We start from the raw sequence: 19,698 nt of genomic DNA, 5'->3' as shown, positions 1-19,698 counted from the left end.
CTATGGACCTCAAATTGCCAATTTCTTAAGCAGGATGCAAAATGTAGAGTAGCATCAGGTTCATCCCCTTCAAACTACTACTACAACGTCCTACCCCAGAAAGTGGAGTGCTTTGTGTTCAGTCATGAATAATGATATAGGCATATGGCATAGCCATTTGGCCCATGAGTACATTTTGACACAACTATTACACATTCCTGGCTAAGTGGCTAAAGACACAGGCTGGATTTACATCATACCACAAGTGATTGCATCTACATAGTGAAGATGTCTTTCAATGCTAACACATTATTGGGAGATAAATCATACATCAGATTCAACAGAAGCGATTGATCACCCCCCCCCCCCCACCCCACAAAAAAAAAATAATAAACAAATAAAAGCATCACCAAATAAAAATACACTAATTCAATCAATTGTGAATTTCACGGAAGATGGCACATTTGGGGGAAAAGTGTACATGTCAGCGTCATCCCCTTTCGTAGTAGCACATATCAATGTAGCAAATTGCAAAGAGGAACGACGGCTTTGATCTCAGTGTATTAGTGACTCTAGCCCCTCGATAACTCTCCAGCACCTTTTTCTCCCAAAAAAAAAAACTCTCCAGCACCTTGGATGGCATCCATGAAAACCTGCTCGATAAAAGCTTCCATGCTTGGTGCTGCCTCAGAAGCGGGTACCGTCTCAGAGCTGGGGATAGATTGGCCGATTGTTGTTCACAGCCTGAAAAGAAAACAAACAGAACACATGAGCAAATAAACACCAGTATATATACAAATGGAAATATAATTCTTAACATATATAGGACTCGATGATGGGGCCGGGGGCATGCTATAGGGAAATTGTACAGGAGGTTATAGTTGGATGTTGAAAACCCACCTAATAAGAGAAGCTGCCTTATAGAGCAAGTCCAATAATGGGTTTAAAGCCAAGCTAGTCAGCATTTTTGCTGAGGTGGAGGAGAGAAGAGAGGAGAGAGAAGAGAGCTTGGCTCTTGTTCTAGCACCAAGCTTAGCACGGTAGCATAGGCATTTGTGGGCCCAAATAAAAGTGTATGTGAGGAAGAGTAAGAAAGAGAAAGTAAGATATAATACCATATAATAAAAAACTTTTTTAGAGACAAATATGAGATAACTATTGTATGACTTGACTCTTATCACTTGACTTATAGCCAAATACTTGGCTCTATTATTAATCATGCTCTTATTGCAGCTGGACGGTGTCTTTGGGAAAGAGCTAGCGGTTCAATTCTTCATTCCTCACATTTGTTTAGGAGGGATATTTAATACTTCTCCGTAGTCCACATCATTTAAAACCCACTGTCCAAGGCACTTAGGGAAGCTCTTCTGCACAAGGAGAGCAGCTTCCTAATTCGGGGCGGGGGGGGGTACGGCAAATAATTAAATAGATACAATAAAAATAATTGAGAATAAATTTAAGAGTAACTCATCTGCTAAGGTCAGTCTCAGTGAGAGTTTCATGGGCACAGATACCTAGACTGAAAACTAGGTAACCGTACCAGTTGAGTTTCACGGTGATGAAACTCTCTTCACATCCCATGAAACTCCATTACCATGTCAACAAAATTGATGATATTTAATGTCATGAAACTCTTCATGAAACCTCTGTTGATACTGGCCTAATACATCAAATGCCAAGCAACGTTGAATCGGATCCATCGCAGGTGGTTGTTTCTTTGAATGGGACTTGGGTGGAGTTAATTGCTCCCTCCGTTTCCGTTCCAAATTGTAAGTCATTCCAACTTTCTTGAAAAGTCAAAATATTTTTATTTTGACCAATTTATACAATAAATTAATAATATTTATGCTACCAAATAAGTATCATTAGATTCTTCGTTAAATATACTTTCATAGTACATCTATTCGGTACTATAAATCTTTGCAAATTTTCTATAATTTTGGTCAAATATAAAAATAGTTTGACTCTCTAAGAAAGTTTGGAATGACTAACAATTCGAAACAGAGGGAGTAGTTGGCTTTTGATTTCTGAGATACAGCTGCCATTTCATTCGACAAATGTGCGTTGCGTGACCAAGAAGCTGAGCCGGTGGCACATCTCTTTGTGAATTGCCACTTCAGTAGGAAAAACGTGGTTTAGATTGTACAGCCGGGTTGGCCGCGATAGCTCAAATCATCCAGTGCAAACCCCTCCTTTGCGCACTTGTGGATTAATGCCAGAAATGGGTAGAGAAGCGGCAATGCAAAGCGTTTGACTCTTCGATCATTCTCATGTCATGGATGGTGTGGGAGGAGAGGAATGTCACAGGATCCTCAGTGGCAAACATAGTTGGCTTTTGATTTCTGAGATACAGCTGCCATTTCATTCGACAAATGTGCGTTGCGTGACCAAGAAGCTGAGCCGGTGGCACATCTCTTTGTGAATTGCCACTTCAGTAGGAAAAACGTGGTTTAGATTGTACAGCCGGGTTGGCCGCGATAGCTCAAATCATCCAGTGCAAACCCCTCCTTTGCGCACTTGTGGATTAATGCCAGAAATGGGTAGAGAAGCGGCAATGCAAAGCGTTTGACTCTTCGATCATTCTCATGTCATGGATGGTGTGGGAGGAGAGGAATGTCACAGGATCCTCAGTGGCAGGTCGAACTCCCCGGCTGCACTGAAAAACAGCATAAGGAGCGTCTGCTTTGGTTGGCAACCAGTTTCAGGTCGTTGTTGGACATGCTCCAATAGAAATGATCAGGCCCTGGTATTTCTATATCCTCTCTTTACTTTGGTGTGCTTAGGTTGCAAAATGTATTTTGGTATTTCCTGTAAATTACACTTTAGCACGTCTGTTCAGCCACCACGGTTCTGTGGTATGGCTCGTGGTCATGTATAATCCTCTTTTTTCGTGCATGTATGACCACCGGCACGTTCTCAAAACAAAAAATTCAACCCACCGGTCTAACTACTCGAGGATAAGTTCTGAGGTTTTATATATAATATATGGAAGTCGAGACTGTGAGAGACAGAATATAATTCTGTTCACAATAAAATCTTGATCCATTACCAGATTGAGTTCCTATATTCACTGCACAAAATTTAGGTCTGCTATTTCCATTTCTAGATCATTTCCAGAATTTGTTTACCCAATCTGTGAGTTTCCTTTTCTCGACACTTCATGCAACGCTTTCAGGATGACTCTTCCAGAATTTTTAAAGCTAACCTAGTTTTACTCGCAAAAAAAAACTAACCTAGTTTTAATGGTTGAGATTAATGATAAATTAAAGTTTGCTGTTTAGTTCCAGGAATGGTAATGTAAACACAAATGCAAATAAGTCACCATGTTGTTGATACTTGATAGCGGTTTGAACATACCATACTCGAAATAAGAATGAACAGACATTTAAAGAGAGTAAATAAACTAACCTGTGCTAGTATAAGACTTTTTTTTTCTAGAATACGAAGGAGAGCTGCGTATCTTTGTATTAAGAGAGAGAGAATTGTCCAAATACAGGATGAACGCTCCTCACCTTGGATCAGGGTGAGCTAGTATAAGGCTGTTAAACTCAATAGTAATTTCCTGTGAACAAAGTGCCTCATCATATTGGCTGATTTTGTGGGTTCTGCCGTTTCCAAAGAATTAGGAGGCTACACACATATGACAGTCATCTAGTCACATCAGCTCCTCTGAACAATTTAACTTTGCATGGATTCATTTGCAAATGCAAAGGTTTCTATGTTAATATAATCAACGATGCTCTATTGATGTTGGTCATACATGCATACCAGGACCTGAATCAAACCAGGAGGTCTTACGGCCTAATAATTTACAGAAATTCTTCCAAAACTATCAAATATCAATACATCACTGATTTTAGTTTCTTCATGTTCGCTTGAAATGTTCTCCTATAAATCTTTCAGCATGTGATGGATACTTTTCTCGGATGTATGCACGGAGGCACTTCTGGTATGAGAAATCAATCCAAACACCATCAGTGCGAACAACAAAAAGGCATCTTGACTTCCTGAACTCAGGGTGCCTATCAACCTTCAAAGACAACCCAAGTTCAAAAAATCAATTACATATGCAATTCTGAATTATAAATATAAATTTGGAATCACCTGTCAAGGATAGAGCATATATCAAGTATGTGTAAAGCAAACTAAACCACTTTAAGTGTAATTTTGCAAAAGGCAGTATTATTTCTTGAGCTTCTTCATATCCAATGCAAAAGCTCCATAATATAGTAATCTATAGGCAGAAAGCAGAGCTCTCGGCTGAGAAAGCACTTCCACTTCATGGAAGGAATTGGCTAATCATGATATTCACATAATGCCAATGACAATCCACGCTATACAGTGTATACATAGTTCACTAATGCAGAGTAGGGTACTGATTCATGTTGAAAGAAAGATTAATTTTGAATACATCATCAATCAAATTCATATTAGGAAGTTCTCACAAAGAAAAACATTTTAGCTATCGACACTTATATTGCCCTACATATAGACTTGATGCGAACGCTCTGGTGCAGTGTCTACAAAAATGTTGAAGTCATTGCTCTAACAGGCAAACATGCATAGCCAACCAGCTCTACATTTTATAAGGATTTGTTCCTTTCCTAGTTTTAGTGATTGAGTTTACTGATATAATTTCTTATACAACAACAACATAGCCTTCTGTTGTTGTTTACTGATACGATTTCTTATAATAAGATAAAATAGATTGGTAATTGCTATGACCAATATAGATTTGTTCATATTAGAGTATCATTAGACTTGGCAGCATCATATGTGTATGGCATTGCCTAGTTTGTTTTCTGTATATACATACAGGATGCAAAATGTCAGCAATAGCCTAAGCAGCATAAGATGGAACTGGTGATAGAATCTCGCCATCTCAGTGGGTTAATGGGTCTGGCCCTAAACCTAATCAGTGTGGCTTATGAGCTGTGTCTAGTTATCACACCAACAAGGCAGGGATGGCGAAGAGACTGATTCAATCCGCACTGCTTACGCCTCCCTTAACAAATCTGACTCAGATCATCTAAGGTTCAATCCAAAGATAGCATTTCAACTAACCTATGATTAACTACAACTAATCTATGATTAACTACTGTCTTTAACAAACTCAACCAGAACTTAAAAATGACTCCAGCCCAGGTCCACTTAATATACAGTGTAGTTGCCCACCTTCTTGCACTGGAAGTAGAAGGCTACTACCCCAAATCACCAGGCCCGTACACCGCACGGTGCAAGTGGAGCGATTGCACCGGGATCCCAAATTTATGGGGCCCCTAATCAGTATTAGCCCACCTAATCTGTTACTTTCCACGTTTCTGCCAAAGCCCACAGAATCGAGTTGGATGGATGTGAGTCGCACATGACAGACAGTCAGATGCCTTGCATTTGACGCTTCAACACGCGCACGCAATGCGATTGCAAGCCGGCACCTCAGTGGTTTGCGTGAGCCGCAGGGCCCAAGGCCGCATCCCCACCGCCTCAAGTTATTGTCCTGCCATCCTGGGGTGCCGCAAGTGCGAACTTAGCGAGAGCGAGTCAGCACGCACAGCATATCTCATCGCAAATTGGCAAATCTCAAGCCCATGAGTCCATCTGTGATTTATCAACATATGATTCTTGTCCCTGCAGTCATGTTCTCTCATCTAATTTCTTATTTCTCAATTAGGGTGTGTTTGGTCATCTTGTGGATCCATGGATGCTTGGGCCTAGGTTCTATAAACTCACTCAGTGGCAATCCCAAGAAATTTTATTTTTTCTCATCTATCAGTTACCAATACCATGAACTTAATATCTATTTTTAATTTAGCTTTGTTCTACTTGTGATCGTGAAACAGAGGGGCTCATTACTTTGTCATGCCTTCTAGAGTTATTTTCTTATGAGTAAATTTCACTGGCGGTCCCTAAATTTGTTCCGCGCTCTCATTCCGGTCCCGGTATTTGCAAAACGTGCATGCGGCACCCTAAACTTGTTTTACTGTGTCACTGCCGGTCCAAACAGCCCACGCGGGCATCCGGCCGCTGATACGGCGTGCCACCGTGGCTTTGGCGGGATTTTTGCCGCCTTTTCCGTCACGTGATGCCCTCGTGAAGTCGTGAGAGCAGGTAAAATAAGCGAATACCCCCCCCCCCACCCTGATGTTTCCTCACCTTGGTTTCGCCCTCCTCACTTCACCGACCAGACATCTAGAGCGGCGGCAACGAGGAACACAGAGACGAGCCGGCGGCCACAAGGAAGGCTGCGGGTTGGCCCCAATCGAAGACCGCGGCAGTAGGGGGCCGTTTGGCGGGCGTCCCCCCATTCTGGTCCTCTTCCCCATGGCCCCGCAGAGGCGAAAGGAAGGGGAACCACCCCCTGAATATGGTGAGTGCCCTTCTTCCTCCTGGCTTTAGGATCTTCTTCAGCAGTAATAGATTACGATTCGAGTTGTACCTCACAGCTGTAGGTAGAAAGATTGGTTTTTCAGAGGTTAGGGTTTGTGCAATATGTGGACATTTAGGGATTAAAGGTTTTGGTGAATCAATTTGTTGGTTTTTGAAGCAAGCTGTTTATTGTAGGGTCCGATTCTATGAATTTTTCAGTAGAAATTCATCATGGTGGTGTTTTCTGTGGTATTGGAGCCGATCGTGCCTATTTTGGTAGCCAATCAAATTGGTTTGATTATGTGGATCCTGATAGTTGGTCTTATTTCTGGATAGATGAATTCATCATGCTACTGGGCTATGGGTTTAGTCCTAGTAATTTGAAAGTGTATTGGTTGTTGCCTGGCAAGGAGTTGTCTGATGGCTGATGAGGACACACAAGTGATGAGGGCAGTTTCTGATAAGGTGAAGAACATTGTTCTATTCTTTTGTAACACCCGGTTTATAAAAGGACATGAACCGAGCAATCATATACGTGCCAGGATCAAGTCACACGTATATACAACAGAATGAACAGTATATCATAGCACATATCACGTAAAAAGACATAATAAATCGAATACGAATGTTATTTATTACATTAATGACAAAAATGTAATAAATAACATTCGTATTCGCTTTATTATGTTTTTTTACGTGATATGTGCTATGATATACTGTTCATTCTGTTGTATATACGTGTGACTTGATCCTGGCACGTATATGATTGCTCGGTTTATGTCCTTTTATAAACCGGGTGTTACAGAGTGGTATTAGAGCCGTATCGACTGTAGGACGAAGCCTAGATAGAACTGGTCGAGTTTTAGGACTTCTTCTCACCAATCCTTGCCTGCTGAAATTATTTTACTATTATACCCCTTGACTTCTTTGACTTGTTACCCTTCTTGCCTTGATTTCTCTCTCTGAAGAATAGTTTTCATAGATTTGGCCTGAATCAGTCATCTGACCACCATGAGTATAGCTAGGTGATCTTTTTATAATAATACGATAGCACGCTCTGCGACGCGTTGTGTTAGTCGAGTCGTGTGCTAAACTCGGCTAAGTTGTGAAAATTGTCTGCTTGTTATTATGCTACATGTTTGATTTGGATTTTTGAATGATTGCATAGCTTAGTAGCTTAAATTTGTTTAAAGAAAATCACTCTTATGTTAAAGTTAATTAATTAATAAAATGAGTTAGATCGTTGGGGGTAAAACAGTCCACTCTATCCTGTCTACTTTATCATGGCTGAGTCTTTCCAGATGCCTGCAGAGTTATGCGAGGAGTTCGAGCAGTTGAGTCTGGGCTTCTTGCATCATACCTCCAGTGCAGCATTTGAGGCAGTACCGACTCTAGAGTCAGAGATTAGGCAGCATCAGAAAGAAGATGAGAAGCTGCAGGAGATCCGTGAGTTGCTCAAAAAGGGCAAGGCTCCTCATTTCAGAGAGGATGATCAGGGTACCTTGTGGTACAAGAACCGGATCTGTGTGCCAGATGTGAAGGATCTCCGGAAGTTGATTCTGAGTGAGGCCCATGATACAGCATACTCTATTCATCCGGGCAGAACGAAGATGTATTATGATTTGAAGGAACGTTTCTGGTGGTATGGGATGAAGCGTTCAGTGGCAGAGTACGTGGCTATTTGTGACACCTGTCAGCGTGTCAAGGCTGAGCATCAAAGGCCAGCAGGTCTGTTACAGCCTTTGAAGATTCCAGAGTGGAAATGGGAGGAAATCACTATGGACTTCATTGTTGGATTGCCTCGTACTCAGAAAGGGTACAACTCCATATGGGTAGTAGTGGATCGTCTGACGAAAGTTGCTCACTTCATTCCAGTGAACACTACTTACTCCGGTGCTAGACTTGCAGAGTTGTACATCTCCCGGATTGTCTACTTACATGGTGTGCCCAAGAAGATCATATCTGACAGAGGGTCTCAGTTCACTTCTCGATTCTGGGAGCAGCTCCATGATTCGTTGGATACGAAGCTGCGTTTCAGTACGGCTTATCACCCTCAGATAGATGGGCAGACAGAGAGAACCAACCAAGTGTTGGAGGATATGCTGAGAGCTTGTGCCATTCAGTATGGTACTAGTTGGGATAAGTGCCTGTCTTATGCTGAGTTCTCATATAACAACAGCTATCAGGCCAGTCTGAAGAAGTCCCCCTTCGAGGCATTGTATGGCAGAAAGTGCAGAACTCCTCTCTATTGGGATCAGATTGGTGAGAAGCAGCTCTTTGGCCCTGAGATCATAGATGATGCAGAGCAGATGGTTCAGGCTGTGCGAGAAAATCTGAGGATTGCACAGAGCAGACAAAAGAGCTATGCAGATGGCAAACGGAGAGACCTGACTTTCAGTGTCGGTGATAATGTGTATCTGAAGGTGTCTCCGATGAGAGGAATCCGCAGATTCAATGTCAAGGGGAAGTTAGCACCTCGGTATGTGGGGCCATTCAAGGTGCTAGAGCGTAAAGGCGAAGTTGCTTATCGCCTGGAGTTACCTCTCAGCCTCTCAGGAGTTCATGATGTCTTTCATATATCTCAGCTGAAGAGGTGTCTGCGAGTACTCGAGGAGCAGGCACCACTGGATGGAGTAGATGTACAGGAAGATCTGACTTATACTGAGCATCCGGTGAAGATTCTGGAGACATCAGAGAGGGTTACTCGGAACAAGCGCATCAAGATGTGCAGAGTTCAGTGGAGTCACCACAGTGAAGCTGAGGCTACTTGGGAGCGAGAAGATGAGTTGAGGAAGACCTATCCAGATCTCTTTGCTAGCCAGCCCAGCTAAATCTCGGGGACGAGATTTCTTTAAGGGGGTAGGGTCTGTAACACCCTAATTTAATTTCAGCATTTATTAATAAATTTAATTGATTTTATTTAATTTTCTAAGGTTTATTGTGTTAGACTTGCATTTAATCTAATTTTTGTTCTATAAGTAATTAAAATTTTATCATAGGTTTAAAATTTGATGTTGCATTCATGCTGGTGCATACTTTAAATGATTTGAGTGTGGTTGAATTCAAATTTGTATTTGAATTCAAACCTTGTTTGAATTAGGAATAGAAAAATTTAGAAATAAAAAAAGAAGAAAACCCAACAAATCCCAAACCCAACAGCAGCCCAAGCCCAACCCCTCTCAGCCCACTCTTCTCTTTTCCCCTCCTAGCGGCCCAGTTTATTTTCCCTCTCGGGCCGACCCAGCCTCTCCCCGCGGCCTAAGTCCCCACTCGGCCCAGCAGGACCCCGCCCAACCCGCGCGCGCGCGTCCCGCTCCACTTCGGCCCAGCACGTGCCGGCCTGCTCCCGCTCGCCCGCGTCTCGCAGCAGCCCAGCGACTCACCCCCGCGCGTCGCCTCTCGCCCCTGCCAACTGGGCCCCGCACGTCAGCCCCTGCAGCCGCCCGCCTCGCGTCGCCCTCGCGCCCCTGACGGCCCGGGCCCAGCGGTCAGGCTTGTCCCCTTCCTCGCACAACCGCCGCGCCCGGCACGCCGAGATTCTCGGCGGGCTTTCCTTCCTGGGCACGCACGCCCAGGCCATCCCGCCGCCCTACAAATAGGGGCCCGAGCCTCCCCTCCTCCTCCCATCCGCAGCCGCCACCGTAACCCTAGCCCGCGGCGCATCTTGCTCCGCCGGACAGCCGCTCCTCTGCGCCGCCGTGGAGTCGCAGCTCCGCCGCACCTGAGCTCCGTCCAAGGGGCGCACCGGCTCCGCCTCGATCCCTGGATCATCCTCGAGCTCCTTGGCCCCGGACTGAGTCACGCCGCACCGGGAATTTCGCCAGGGACGCATCGCCGGTAAGTGGCTCTGCCGCCGCGATTTCCATGCCGCCGACGACCGCCGGACCACCCTAACCCCCGCTTCACCCTCACTGCCCTGCCGGGAGTCGAACCAGGGAGTCCAGACGCTTGGAACTCCACCACAGTGCCCCGCCACCGAGCGCCGCCCGCGACTCGCCGCCGGAGCTCGCCGCCAACCGGTCCTTCCTTCGTTTCCGAGCCCGGTGAGCACCTCATCAGCCTCCTGGTCCTTTTGTGCAAGATAGCGTAGCCCGTAGCACAGCCCCGCCCGCACAACACCGCTCGCCGGCGAGCACCACCACCCAGCTCCGCCCCGCGCCGTGGCGAGCCCCTGCAGAGCCTCCCCGAACCCGGGAAACCTCCCCAGTGGATCACGCATGATGCGTGGAGTCCTCCCGACCCAAAAACCCGTCGATTCGACCCTAGGATGGCCGATTTCGGCCATCTCCGGTGAGTTCTCCCCACGCGCCGCCGCGGGAACCCGCCGCCGACGCGTTCCGCCGCCGCTGCCGCCGCGAAGCAAGCCCCACCGCCCGATCCGAAATAGACGGCCGCGATTAGAACCTGTTTTGATCAGATCTGGACCGCTAGATCTCGATCCAGCGGCCTGGATCCACGCGTACCGGTTCGGCCCTGGATTTTTGCTAAAGAGCCCTCGGCCTTTTTCTGATTCAACCCGCAGTCCGATCTTATTCAAAAATAATTACGCAGAGGTCCTGTTTTTATCGTTTTGGCCCCTGAGCTTTTCCCTAATAGTACCCGCAGTCCAGCGCTTGTTCTTTTACGAGTTAGACCCTGGAGTTAACGGTTAATTACGTTTTAGTCCTCAGTTTTTGCAGAAAACCCCCTGGAACTTAGTTTTTCTCGCAGATAAGCACCTAGAACTTGTTTTTAGCCTAGAAAATGCGTTTTAACTCCGTTTTAAGCGTTCTTTATGTCCACGCGATCGTTGTAACGCGTAGAATAGTTTTAGCTTAGTTTTTCTTGCTGTTTTTATGTATTGATGTACTGTTTCCTAGTTTTTGTTAGTGATTGCTTGTATGCTTATTTTTGTGCCTTGTTTTGGCCATGTGTTCGTGAGTAGACGTTGATCCATCTGAGGAGCCCCAGTACCAGTACCTGGAGCAGCCGTCTTCCGAGCACTTTGAGCAGCAGCAGGAGCAGTACGAGGAAGGCAAGTATAACATGAACAACACCTATCACTTTAAATACATTTTCATACTGCATTTTAATATTATATGCCTATAAGGACTTTCCTAGCCACTTTATATCCTTTTATATATATCCCTTGGGTTGCATTTTGGTTAGTTGTGCTAGGTTGCTGCGCTATAACACTCTCTTGTCCTTTTTAATTAATTTGATTAATGGTTTACTTAAATTTAATTGTGAGAGTGGCCCTCTGTGCTTCGTGCTTGGGTGGCTCACGTCTCGTTAAAATATGGTTTTTGTAGAAACATGGTTTAGGGGGCCAGCACGGTGCTTAGTGCTTGGTTGGCCACTCTCCATAAGGACCGGTTCATAGAGCGACAACCTGGGACAACAGCGCTACCACAAGACTAGAATGGGATAGACTTGGCGTAATAATTAGATCTTTTTGGTTTGGAGTAACATACCTGCGGGGCAGGGGCGGTAAGCTTCTATGGCCCTCGTGCTGAGTGGCCTCGTCTGTGCTTCGTTTCTTGACGCCCACTAGACCTGCTCCATAGTCGCCGATCCACCCTTGCGGTTACTCCCTACCAACGAGATTCTTTGTAAAGGCCTTCGTCTCTGCAGAGTGTAAAACTGGTATACTAGCCATGCTCACGGTTATGAGCGGCCCAGATCCTCCTTTTGATTAGTGGGGTTGTCTCCTTCCAACGAGGGAGGTGCCTCTCGGGGTTACCTTGGTGGCTTGGTTTTGGTCTGGTTCTCAGTAGTGTCATGATTAAATTTGACTAATTACTATGTAACTGGGTTCATGGTAATTCATCAACTCGTAGTAAATAGCTTTAATAAAACTTTGCCAATACTTAAAAGCTAATGCAGTTGAGTCAGCCAACCTTAGAGCCTCATAGTTTGTGTTATACTTGTTGAGTACAAGTTGTGTACTCACTCTTGCCTCTTCTCTACTTTTTCCTCTTGGCTACGCTACTGCTGCTCAGTTCCTGCCGACACGAGGGAGTTCGCTCTGCGCTACCAGGACTACGAGGACTTCTAGGTGTTCGTCTCCCAGTCGACGTCCCTGTGGCGCCCTGCTTCAGCTTCGGAGAGCTTTTATCGTATTTTGTACTTCGCTTCCGCTGTATCAGACATTTTTGTCATTAATGTAATAAATAACATTCGTATTCGCTTTATTATATCTTTTTACGTGATATGTGCTATGATATACTGTTCATTCTGTTGTATATACGTGTGACTTGATCCTGGCACGTATATGATCGCTCGGTTTATGTCCTTTTATAAACCGGATGTTACATCTTTGATCACGAGTGACATGAAGAACCAAAACCTGCTGCTGAACCTGAGGGGTCTGACGATCCAGAGTATATGGACAGTGACAACAATATAGAGGATGGAGATGATGACCTTTACATGGACCATTTGGATGAGAATGTTACAGAACAAGATCTTGTAAAGAAGAGCAAGAAGGCACCAGGTAGCAAATTGGGAAAAGCAACAGCAGCAACAGTTAGGCAATCAAAGGTGCAGGATGCTGATTCTGAGAGTGAAGAGTTGGATGTCCCAGAAGATTCTGATGGAGAAGGTGGTGTCAAATTTAAGTTCAAGAGTTTTGTGCCAGATGACCTCAACAATCCAACATTTGCTATTGGTATGTGCTTTCCTTCTGTAGAGATGGTGAGAAAAGCAGTGACAGAGTACAGCTTAAGGCATAGAGTTGACATCAAGATGCCTAGGAATGACAAGACAAGGATAGGTGCTCATTGTGCACCTGCCTGCCCATGGAAATTATATGCATCAGTGGATAGTAGGGTAAAGACCATCATGGTAAAGTCATATGTTGGAGAGCACAACTGTAGAAGGGAGTGGGTTTTGAAAAAATGCACTGCTAATTGGCTTGCTAATAAATACATTAAGAGCTTTAGAGCTGATGACAAGATGACCTTGGGTAATTTTGCTAGAGTAGTTCAGAAGGAATGGAATCTGACACCTTCAAGGAGTAAGCTATCAAGAGCAAGAAGATTAGCCCTAAATCAGATTTATGGTGATGAGATTGAGCAGTACAATAAGCTTTGGGACTATGGATGTGAGATTAGGAGGTCCAACCCTGGTAGCACATTATACTTAAGGCTATTAGATGGGCACTTCAACAACTTGTACTTTGCTCTTGATGCTTGCAAGAGAGGATTTCTCAGTGGATGCAGACCAATCATTTGCTTGGATGGATGCCACATCAAGACTAAATTTGGTGGACAGCTTTTAACTGCTGTGGGAGTTGACCCAAATGACTGTATATTTCCAATTGCAATGGCAGTAGTAGAAGTAGAGTCCTTGAGCTCATGAAAGTGGTTTCTTGAAACACTTAGAGAAGAACTGAAAATTAGCAACACATATCCCTGTACCATTATGACTGACAAACAAAAGGTAACTAATACATCACTTCTCATATTATTCTTGCAAGGTCTTATGCCATTATTAATTTACAACAACAACAACATAGCATTTTGTCCCAAGCGAGTTGGGGTAGGCTAGAGATGAAACCCAAAAGACACAAAGGTCACGGTTCAGGCACGCTGATAGCTAGTCTCCAAGCGCTCTTATCCAAAGCTACCTCTTCAGAGATATTCCAATCCTTAAGGTCTCTCTTAACCGACTCGTCCCAAGTCAGTTTAGATCTACCTCTACCACTCTTTACCTTATCGACACGATTTAGAACCCCACTACGCACCGGCACCTCAGGAGGTCTCCGTTGGATATGTCCAAACCTTCTCAACCGATATTGGGTAAATTTCTCCTCAATTGGTGCCACCCCTACCCTTTTCCGAATAACTTTGTTCCGGACTCTATCCCTTCTTGTGTGCCCGCAAAACCACTGCAACATCCGCATCTCTGCTACACTCAGTTGCTGGACATGTCGCCTTTTTGTGGGCCAACATTCAGCACCATATAACATCGTTGGGCGAATCGCTGTCCTATAGAACTTGCCTTTTAGCTTTTGTGGCACCCTCCTGTCACAGAGGATGCCAGAAGCTTGACGTCATTTCAACCTGCCAGCTGAAATTCTATGCCTAACATCTTCATCAATGTCGCCATCCTTTTGTAGCATCGATCCTAAATACAAAAAAGTATCCTTCGGAGCCACCACTTGCCCATCGAGACTAACATCTCCACCCTCATGCATAGTCGCGCTGAAATCGCACATCATGTGCTCGGTCTTGGTCCTACTAAGACTGAACCCTTTCGACTCTAACGTACGTCTCCACAGCCCTAACTTACTATTAACCCCTGTCCTACTCTCGTCAACTAGCACCACATCATCAGCAAAGAGCATACACCAAGGGATATCACCTTGTATGTCCCTTGTGACCTCATCCATCACCAAAGCAAATAAATAAGGACTCAATGCTGACCCCCGATGTAGGCCTATGTTAATAGGAAAGTCAGTGGTGTCGCCATCACATGTCCGGACAAACGTCATCGCATCCTTGTACATATCCTTGATGAAGGTAATGTACTTAGTTGGGACTTTGTGCTTTTACAAGACCCACCACATGACATTTCTCGGTACTTTGTCATACACCTTCTCGATGTCAATAAAGACCATGTGCAAGTCCTTGTTCTGCTCCCTATAACTCTCCATCAATTGGCGTATTAAGAAAATCGCCTCCATGGTCGACCTACCAGGCATGAACCCAAACTGATTTTGGGTCACACTTGTCACTCTTCTTAGGCGGTGTTCGATAACCCTCTCCCATAGCTTCATCGTATGGCTCGTCAGCTTAATTCCACGGTAGTTAGTACAACTCTGAACATCTTCCTTGTTTTTGAAGATCGGTACTAATATACTTCTCCTCCATTCTTCAGGCATCTTGTTTGACCGAAAAATGAGGTTAAAAAGGTTAGTTAATCATACTATCGCTCTGTCACCTAGGCATCTCCACACCTCAATGGGGATACCATCAGGGCCCATCGCTTTACCTCCCTTCATCCTCTTCAAAGCCTCCCCAATCTCTGCCTCCTGAATTCTCCTCACAAAGCGTCTGTTGGTATCGTTAAAAGAGTCATCTAACTCAAGGGTAGGCCCCTCATTCTCCCCATTAAACAACTTGTCGAAGTACTCTCGCCATCTGCCCTTGATCTCTTCATCCTTCACTAGAAGTTGATCTGTCCCATCTTTGATGTATTTGATTTGGTTGATGTCCCTTGTTTTCCGCTCACGGATCTTAGTCATCCTATAAATGTCATTCTCCCCTTCCTTCGTGCCTAGCCGTTGATACAAGTCATCATACGCCTTACCCTTTGCTACACTCACAGCTCGCTTTGCAGCCCTCTTCGCTAATTTATAGCCCTCGATGTTGGCTGTACTCTTGTCAAGGTGGAGGCGCTTGAAACATTCCTTTTTCTCCTTAATAGCCCTTTGCACCTCGTCATTCCACCACCAGGTGTCTTTCCCTCACTATTTGCCTCCCCTACTCACGCCAAATACCTCTGAGGCCACCTTCCGAACACATGTTGCCATCTTTAGCCACATGTCATCTGCATCTTCTCCTTCCCAGGGCCCCTCACCTAGCATCCTCTCCTTAAACGTTTGCGCCGTTTCCCCTCTAAGATTCCACCACTTCATTCTCTCAATCTTGGCACGTTTGTCCCGGTGGACACGTACCCGAAAACGAAAATCCGCCACCACGAGTTTGTGTTGAGGGACAACACACTCCCCAGGAAATACCTTACTATCTAAGCAATCCCGTCTATCCTCCCTCCTAGCAAGGATATAGTCGATCTGGCTCGAGTGTTGTCCACTACGAAAGGTCACAAGATGGGATTCCCTCTTCCTAAAAAGGGTATTCGCTATCAACAAGTCGTAGGCCAATGTGAAGTTCAAAACCTCCTCCCCCTCTTGACTCCTGCTACCATAATTTCTCATGGTCATTTATTTCTGTCCATGCAGGGTCTCATACCAGCAGTACAACAAGTCTTTCCAGAGTCAGAACATCGGTTTTGTGTCCGACATCTTTACCAAAATTTCCAGGAACATTTCAAAGGTGAGAACCTCAAGAATCAGCTTTGGGCATGTGCTAGATCTAGTTCTGTTCAACATTGGAATACTAACATGGAGGTCATGAAGGTTCTTGACTCTGATGCTCACGCTTGGCTTGAGAAAATGCCACCAAACACTTGGGTAAGGGCTTTTTTCAGTACTTTCCCTAAGTGTGACATCCTTCTTAACAATAGTTGTGAAGTGTTCAACAAGTATATACTTGATGCAAGAGAGCTGCCCATACTCAGTATGCTTGAAAGGATAAAGGGACAACTCATGACTAGATTCTACAACAAGCAGAAAGAGGTCAATGACAATTGGACAGGGCCTGTTTGTCCAAAAATTAGGAAAAAACTGTTGAAGAATTCAGACTATGCTAACCTGTGTTATGTGATGCCATCTGGTAAGGGCATTTTCCAAGTGCAGTGTAAGGGTGCTGACTATAATGTTGATATTTGCAACAAGACATGTGACTGCAGAAGGTGGGATTTGACAGGAATCCCATGCAACCATGCTGTGGCCTGTCTTAGGCATGAAAGGATCCCTGCTGAGGAGGTACTTCCAATATGCTATTCCACTAAAACATTCAGTAAGGTGTATGGTTTCAATATAATGCCTTGTGCTGACAAGAATAGTTGGGAAAAGACAAATGGACCTAAAGTGCTACCACCAGTGTATGAGAAAAAAGTTGGAAGGCCAACTAAATCTAGGAGGAAACAGCTCCATGAGGTGCAAGGCAAGGATGGCCCAAAGATGTCCAGGCATGGTGTTATCATTACTTGTAGCTGGTGCAAAGGCCAACATCACAATAGAGCTGGATGTAGTCTTAGAAAACTGGGAATTAAACCTAATGCTCATAGCAATCCAAATCCTGTTGTTGATAAAGAAATCCTAGATGACGAACCTGTCATCACCCAGGTAATTGTATAACCTCATACATTATTTCATAATGTCACAAGTGCTTTTATACTGTCATACATGCATTGTAATCCTACTATCCTTGTAGGAAACTGGTCACCCGCAAGCTGTGGACGTACAACTTCACGACACCATATTATCACAAATGTTAGAAGAGGTAAGCTGGCCCAAAAGTTATTCTTTCATTGCAACTTTTCTTACATTTTGACACTATGATGACTCTGCAGGCTTCAAGTACTATTGCTCCACACCAACCTCTAGGACCTCTGCCAGATTGTTCTTACATTGCAGCCAACCAGCCTGTTCCACCTACCACTGCATCCAAGACTATCAAGGCAGCAATGAACAAGCGAAAGGCTGCAGGAACCAAGCTGAAGGGTGCAACAGGGAAGAAAGGAAAGAGCGAAGGGAACAAGACCAAGACTGTAGGCAACACTGCAAAGAAGAAGTAATGAAGAAGCCACCTTTTGTGAATGGCCGCTGTTGCTGACCCATTTTGTGAATGAAAGAAGCTGACCCCTTTTGTGAATGGAAGATAGGTTTCTTTTGTGATGTAATTTGCTCCAAAACTTTGTGTGGAAGCTTACATCATGTGATATTTCGTAGCTGTAGAAGGGTTGTGTGAGCTCTGTAAAACAGCTAAATCAAAGCTCCTATCCATGGTGCTAGCACGGTAGCACCAAAAAAAATTGTATGGATGCTATGGGCTTATAATATATTAAGCTGGATGCATGACTCGGCTGCTATATTATCTTGTTCTGGTATAAAATGTGAGTATTGCTTGATTGGTAGGGCTGCAAGGGTTTAAATGCAAACTTGCATCAATAGATCGAGGGTGGAGACAACTTCTTTGGCGGCAAAAATCCCGCCAAAGCCACGGTGGCACGCCGTATCAGCGGCCGGATGCCTGCGTGGGCTGTTTGGACCCGCGGTGGCACAGTAAAACAAGTTTAGGGTGCCGCATGCACGTTTTGCAAGTACCGGGACCGGAATGAGAGCGCGGAACAAGTTTAGGGACCGCCAGTGAAATTTACTCTTTTCTTATAGTCGGTAGTTCTGAGCATTGCAAAAATGTATGAAGTTATATAATAATAAAATCCAAACATATTTTGGTTATTTTTATTTTTAAATAAGAGGTCTCATTTTATTTTTCGCACCAGGGCCTCCAAAAACTTTGGTACGGCCCTGCAAATGATAAAAGTTTTCAACAATGAGATGGCTGGTCCACTGTGCAAACCAAAGTTTGATCAGCGGCAGGACAAATCAAACAGGCTCATGAACCGAAACCCGCAAATAAAACAACTGAAATTACACCCCCCCCCCCCCCCACCCCCTGACACACACATTGAGAAAGAAGGAAAAAAAAAGCAACCAATACAAGTAGCCGCAGCATTGCAACAGCTAAAATTACAATACATCGTTATAGTTATTCATTTTTTGGTGGAGTATTACGACATACATGGCCAGTATTCCATATTTTCAACAGGAAATCAAAACTAACTCATCAATAAAATTGCGCAAGTGGTTGTAGAAGCTCACTCACCATTATAGCGTCAAGTCCACAGCCAATCTTATCCTGCGCGCGTGGATGGAACGCGAGGAGCTTCTCCACGACGACGTTTTCGTCCTTTGGGCAGAGGCATTCGCCGTCTCCGTATCTGCTCGGACGCACGCAGCTTCGTTAGAAGGCGAGAAGAAGGGTCGCCCGACCACCGCATTTCGATTTCCACCCAAAGTTCATCGCAGCTGCGGAGAAAGGGGCCCACCTGTCGGAGTGGAGGATATCCTTGATGAGCTGCACGACGGGTTCGATGTCGCGGAGGATCTCCGCCTCGGCGGCCCTAAACGGCAGCGGGGGCTCAGGAGCCCCAACGACCGGGGGGTCGGCGAGCTTGGACGACGGCGGGAGAGCCGGATGTGGGGGTACGCCGGCAGTGGGAGGCCCGGGGAGGAGCCGACGGCGGGGCGCCGGCGCTGCCCACGGCGCGAAACGGACGGAGCGGAGGACGGCGAGCGGGGCCGCGGCGCGCGGGAGGGTGAGGGCGGCGGCCATGCCGCCCGAGGGGGAGGGATTGGTGACTGCGACTGCGAGTCGGGGAGCGTGGTGCCGTGCCGTCAGCTGCGCGGTGGATGGACTCCGGCGTCCCGCTCCGTCCCTAAAATCAAATAAACAGGGAGTTTTTCTTTTTTTTTTTAGACAACAGGGTGTTTTTCTTTGATGGCGCGGTAAATTGTTTGGTGAGTGGTGACTGTTTGGTGGGCTCCGTCTACTTCTGATTTCTCAATGGAGCTGTTGCCGCATTTTTTTTTTTTTTTGAGGGTTGGATCTGTTGCCGCATGTCTCAGCCTACATCGCACTGGTCGAGCAAGGCTCTCCTTTACCGCGCGAGCCAGGCCCT

General features: G+C 45.3%; 2 protein-coding genes across 4 annotated transcripts; one reads left to right on the top strand and one right to left on the bottom strand.

The window, feature by feature from the left end:
* Nucleotides 1-3,631: 3,631 nt before the first annotated feature.
* Nucleotides 3,632-19,476, bottom strand: LOC120712047 (protein DCL homolog, chloroplastic-like). Of its 2 annotated transcripts, none has more exons than XM_039997747.1 (3): nucleotides 19,066-19,475; nucleotides 18,843-18,957; nucleotides 3,632-4,009 (listed from the first exon to the last, which is right to left on the bottom strand). In XM_039997747.1, the coding sequence occupies exons 1-3, from the start codon at nucleotides 19,350-19,352 to the stop codon at nucleotides 3,845-3,847; spliced, it is 567 nt and encodes a 188-aa protein (XP_039853681.1). In that variant the 5' UTR covers nucleotides 19,353-19,475; the 3' UTR covers nucleotides 3,632-3,844. The 2 variants fall into 2 exon arrangements, with proteins under 2 accessions (XP_039853681.1, XP_039853682.1); XM_039997748.1 differs by lacking the exon at nucleotides 3,632-4,009 and adding an exon at nucleotides 18,029-18,484 and having other exon boundaries at nucleotides 19,066-19,476.
* Nucleotides 12,520-17,784, top strand: LOC120712046. Of its 2 annotated transcripts, XM_039997746.1 has the most exons (4): nucleotides 13,631-13,767; nucleotides 16,292-17,299; nucleotides 17,388-17,456; nucleotides 17,527-17,784. In XM_039997746.1, the coding sequence occupies exons 1-4, from the start codon at nucleotides 13,750-13,752 to the stop codon at nucleotides 17,749-17,751; spliced, it is 1,320 nt and encodes a 439-aa protein (XP_039853680.1). In that variant the 5' UTR covers nucleotides 13,631-13,749; the 3' UTR covers nucleotides 17,752-17,784. The 2 variants fall into 2 exon arrangements, with proteins under 2 accessions (XP_039853679.1, XP_039853680.1); XM_039997745.1 differs by having other exon boundaries at nucleotides 12,520-17,299.
* Nucleotides 19,477-19,698: the final 222 nt, after the last annotated feature.

The sequence above is a fragment of the Panicum virgatum genome, chromosome 6K, assembly GCF_016808335.1.
Source record: "Panicum virgatum strain AP13 chromosome 6K, P.virgatum_v5, whole genome shotgun sequence".
NCBI lineage: Eukaryota > Viridiplantae > Streptophyta > Magnoliopsida > Poales > Poaceae > Panicum > Panicum virgatum.
This window is presented reverse-complemented; position numbering and strand designations above follow the sequence as displayed.

Excerpts from the sequence above, each read along its gene's own strand:
- LOC120712046 (XM_039997745.1), top strand. The coding sequence starts at position 16,160 with ATGGGATTCCCTCTTCCTAAAAAGGGTATTCGCTATCAACAAGTCGTA. Across the intron at positions 17,300-17,387 it reads ACGAACCTGTCATCACCCAG|GAAACTGGTCACCCGCAAGC; the intron begins GTAATTGTATAA and ends CTATCCTTGTAG. Across the intron at positions 17,457-17,526 it reads TATCACAAATGTTAGAAGAG|GCTTCAAGTACTATTGCTCC; the intron begins GTAAGCTGGCCC and ends ATGACTCTGCAG.
- LOC120712047 (XM_039997747.1), bottom strand. The coding sequence starts at position 19,352 with ATGGCCGCCGCCCTCACCCTCCCGCGCGCCGCGGCCCCGCTCGCCGTC. Across the intron at positions 18,958-19,065 it reads GATATCCTCCACTCCGACAG|ATACGGAGACGGCGAATGCC; the intron begins GTGGGCCCCTTT and ends GCGTCCGAGCAG. Across the intron at positions 4,010-18,842 it reads GTGGACTTGACGCTATAATG|GTTGATAGGCACCCTGAGTT; the intron begins GTGAGTGAGCTT and ends TTGTCTTTGAAG.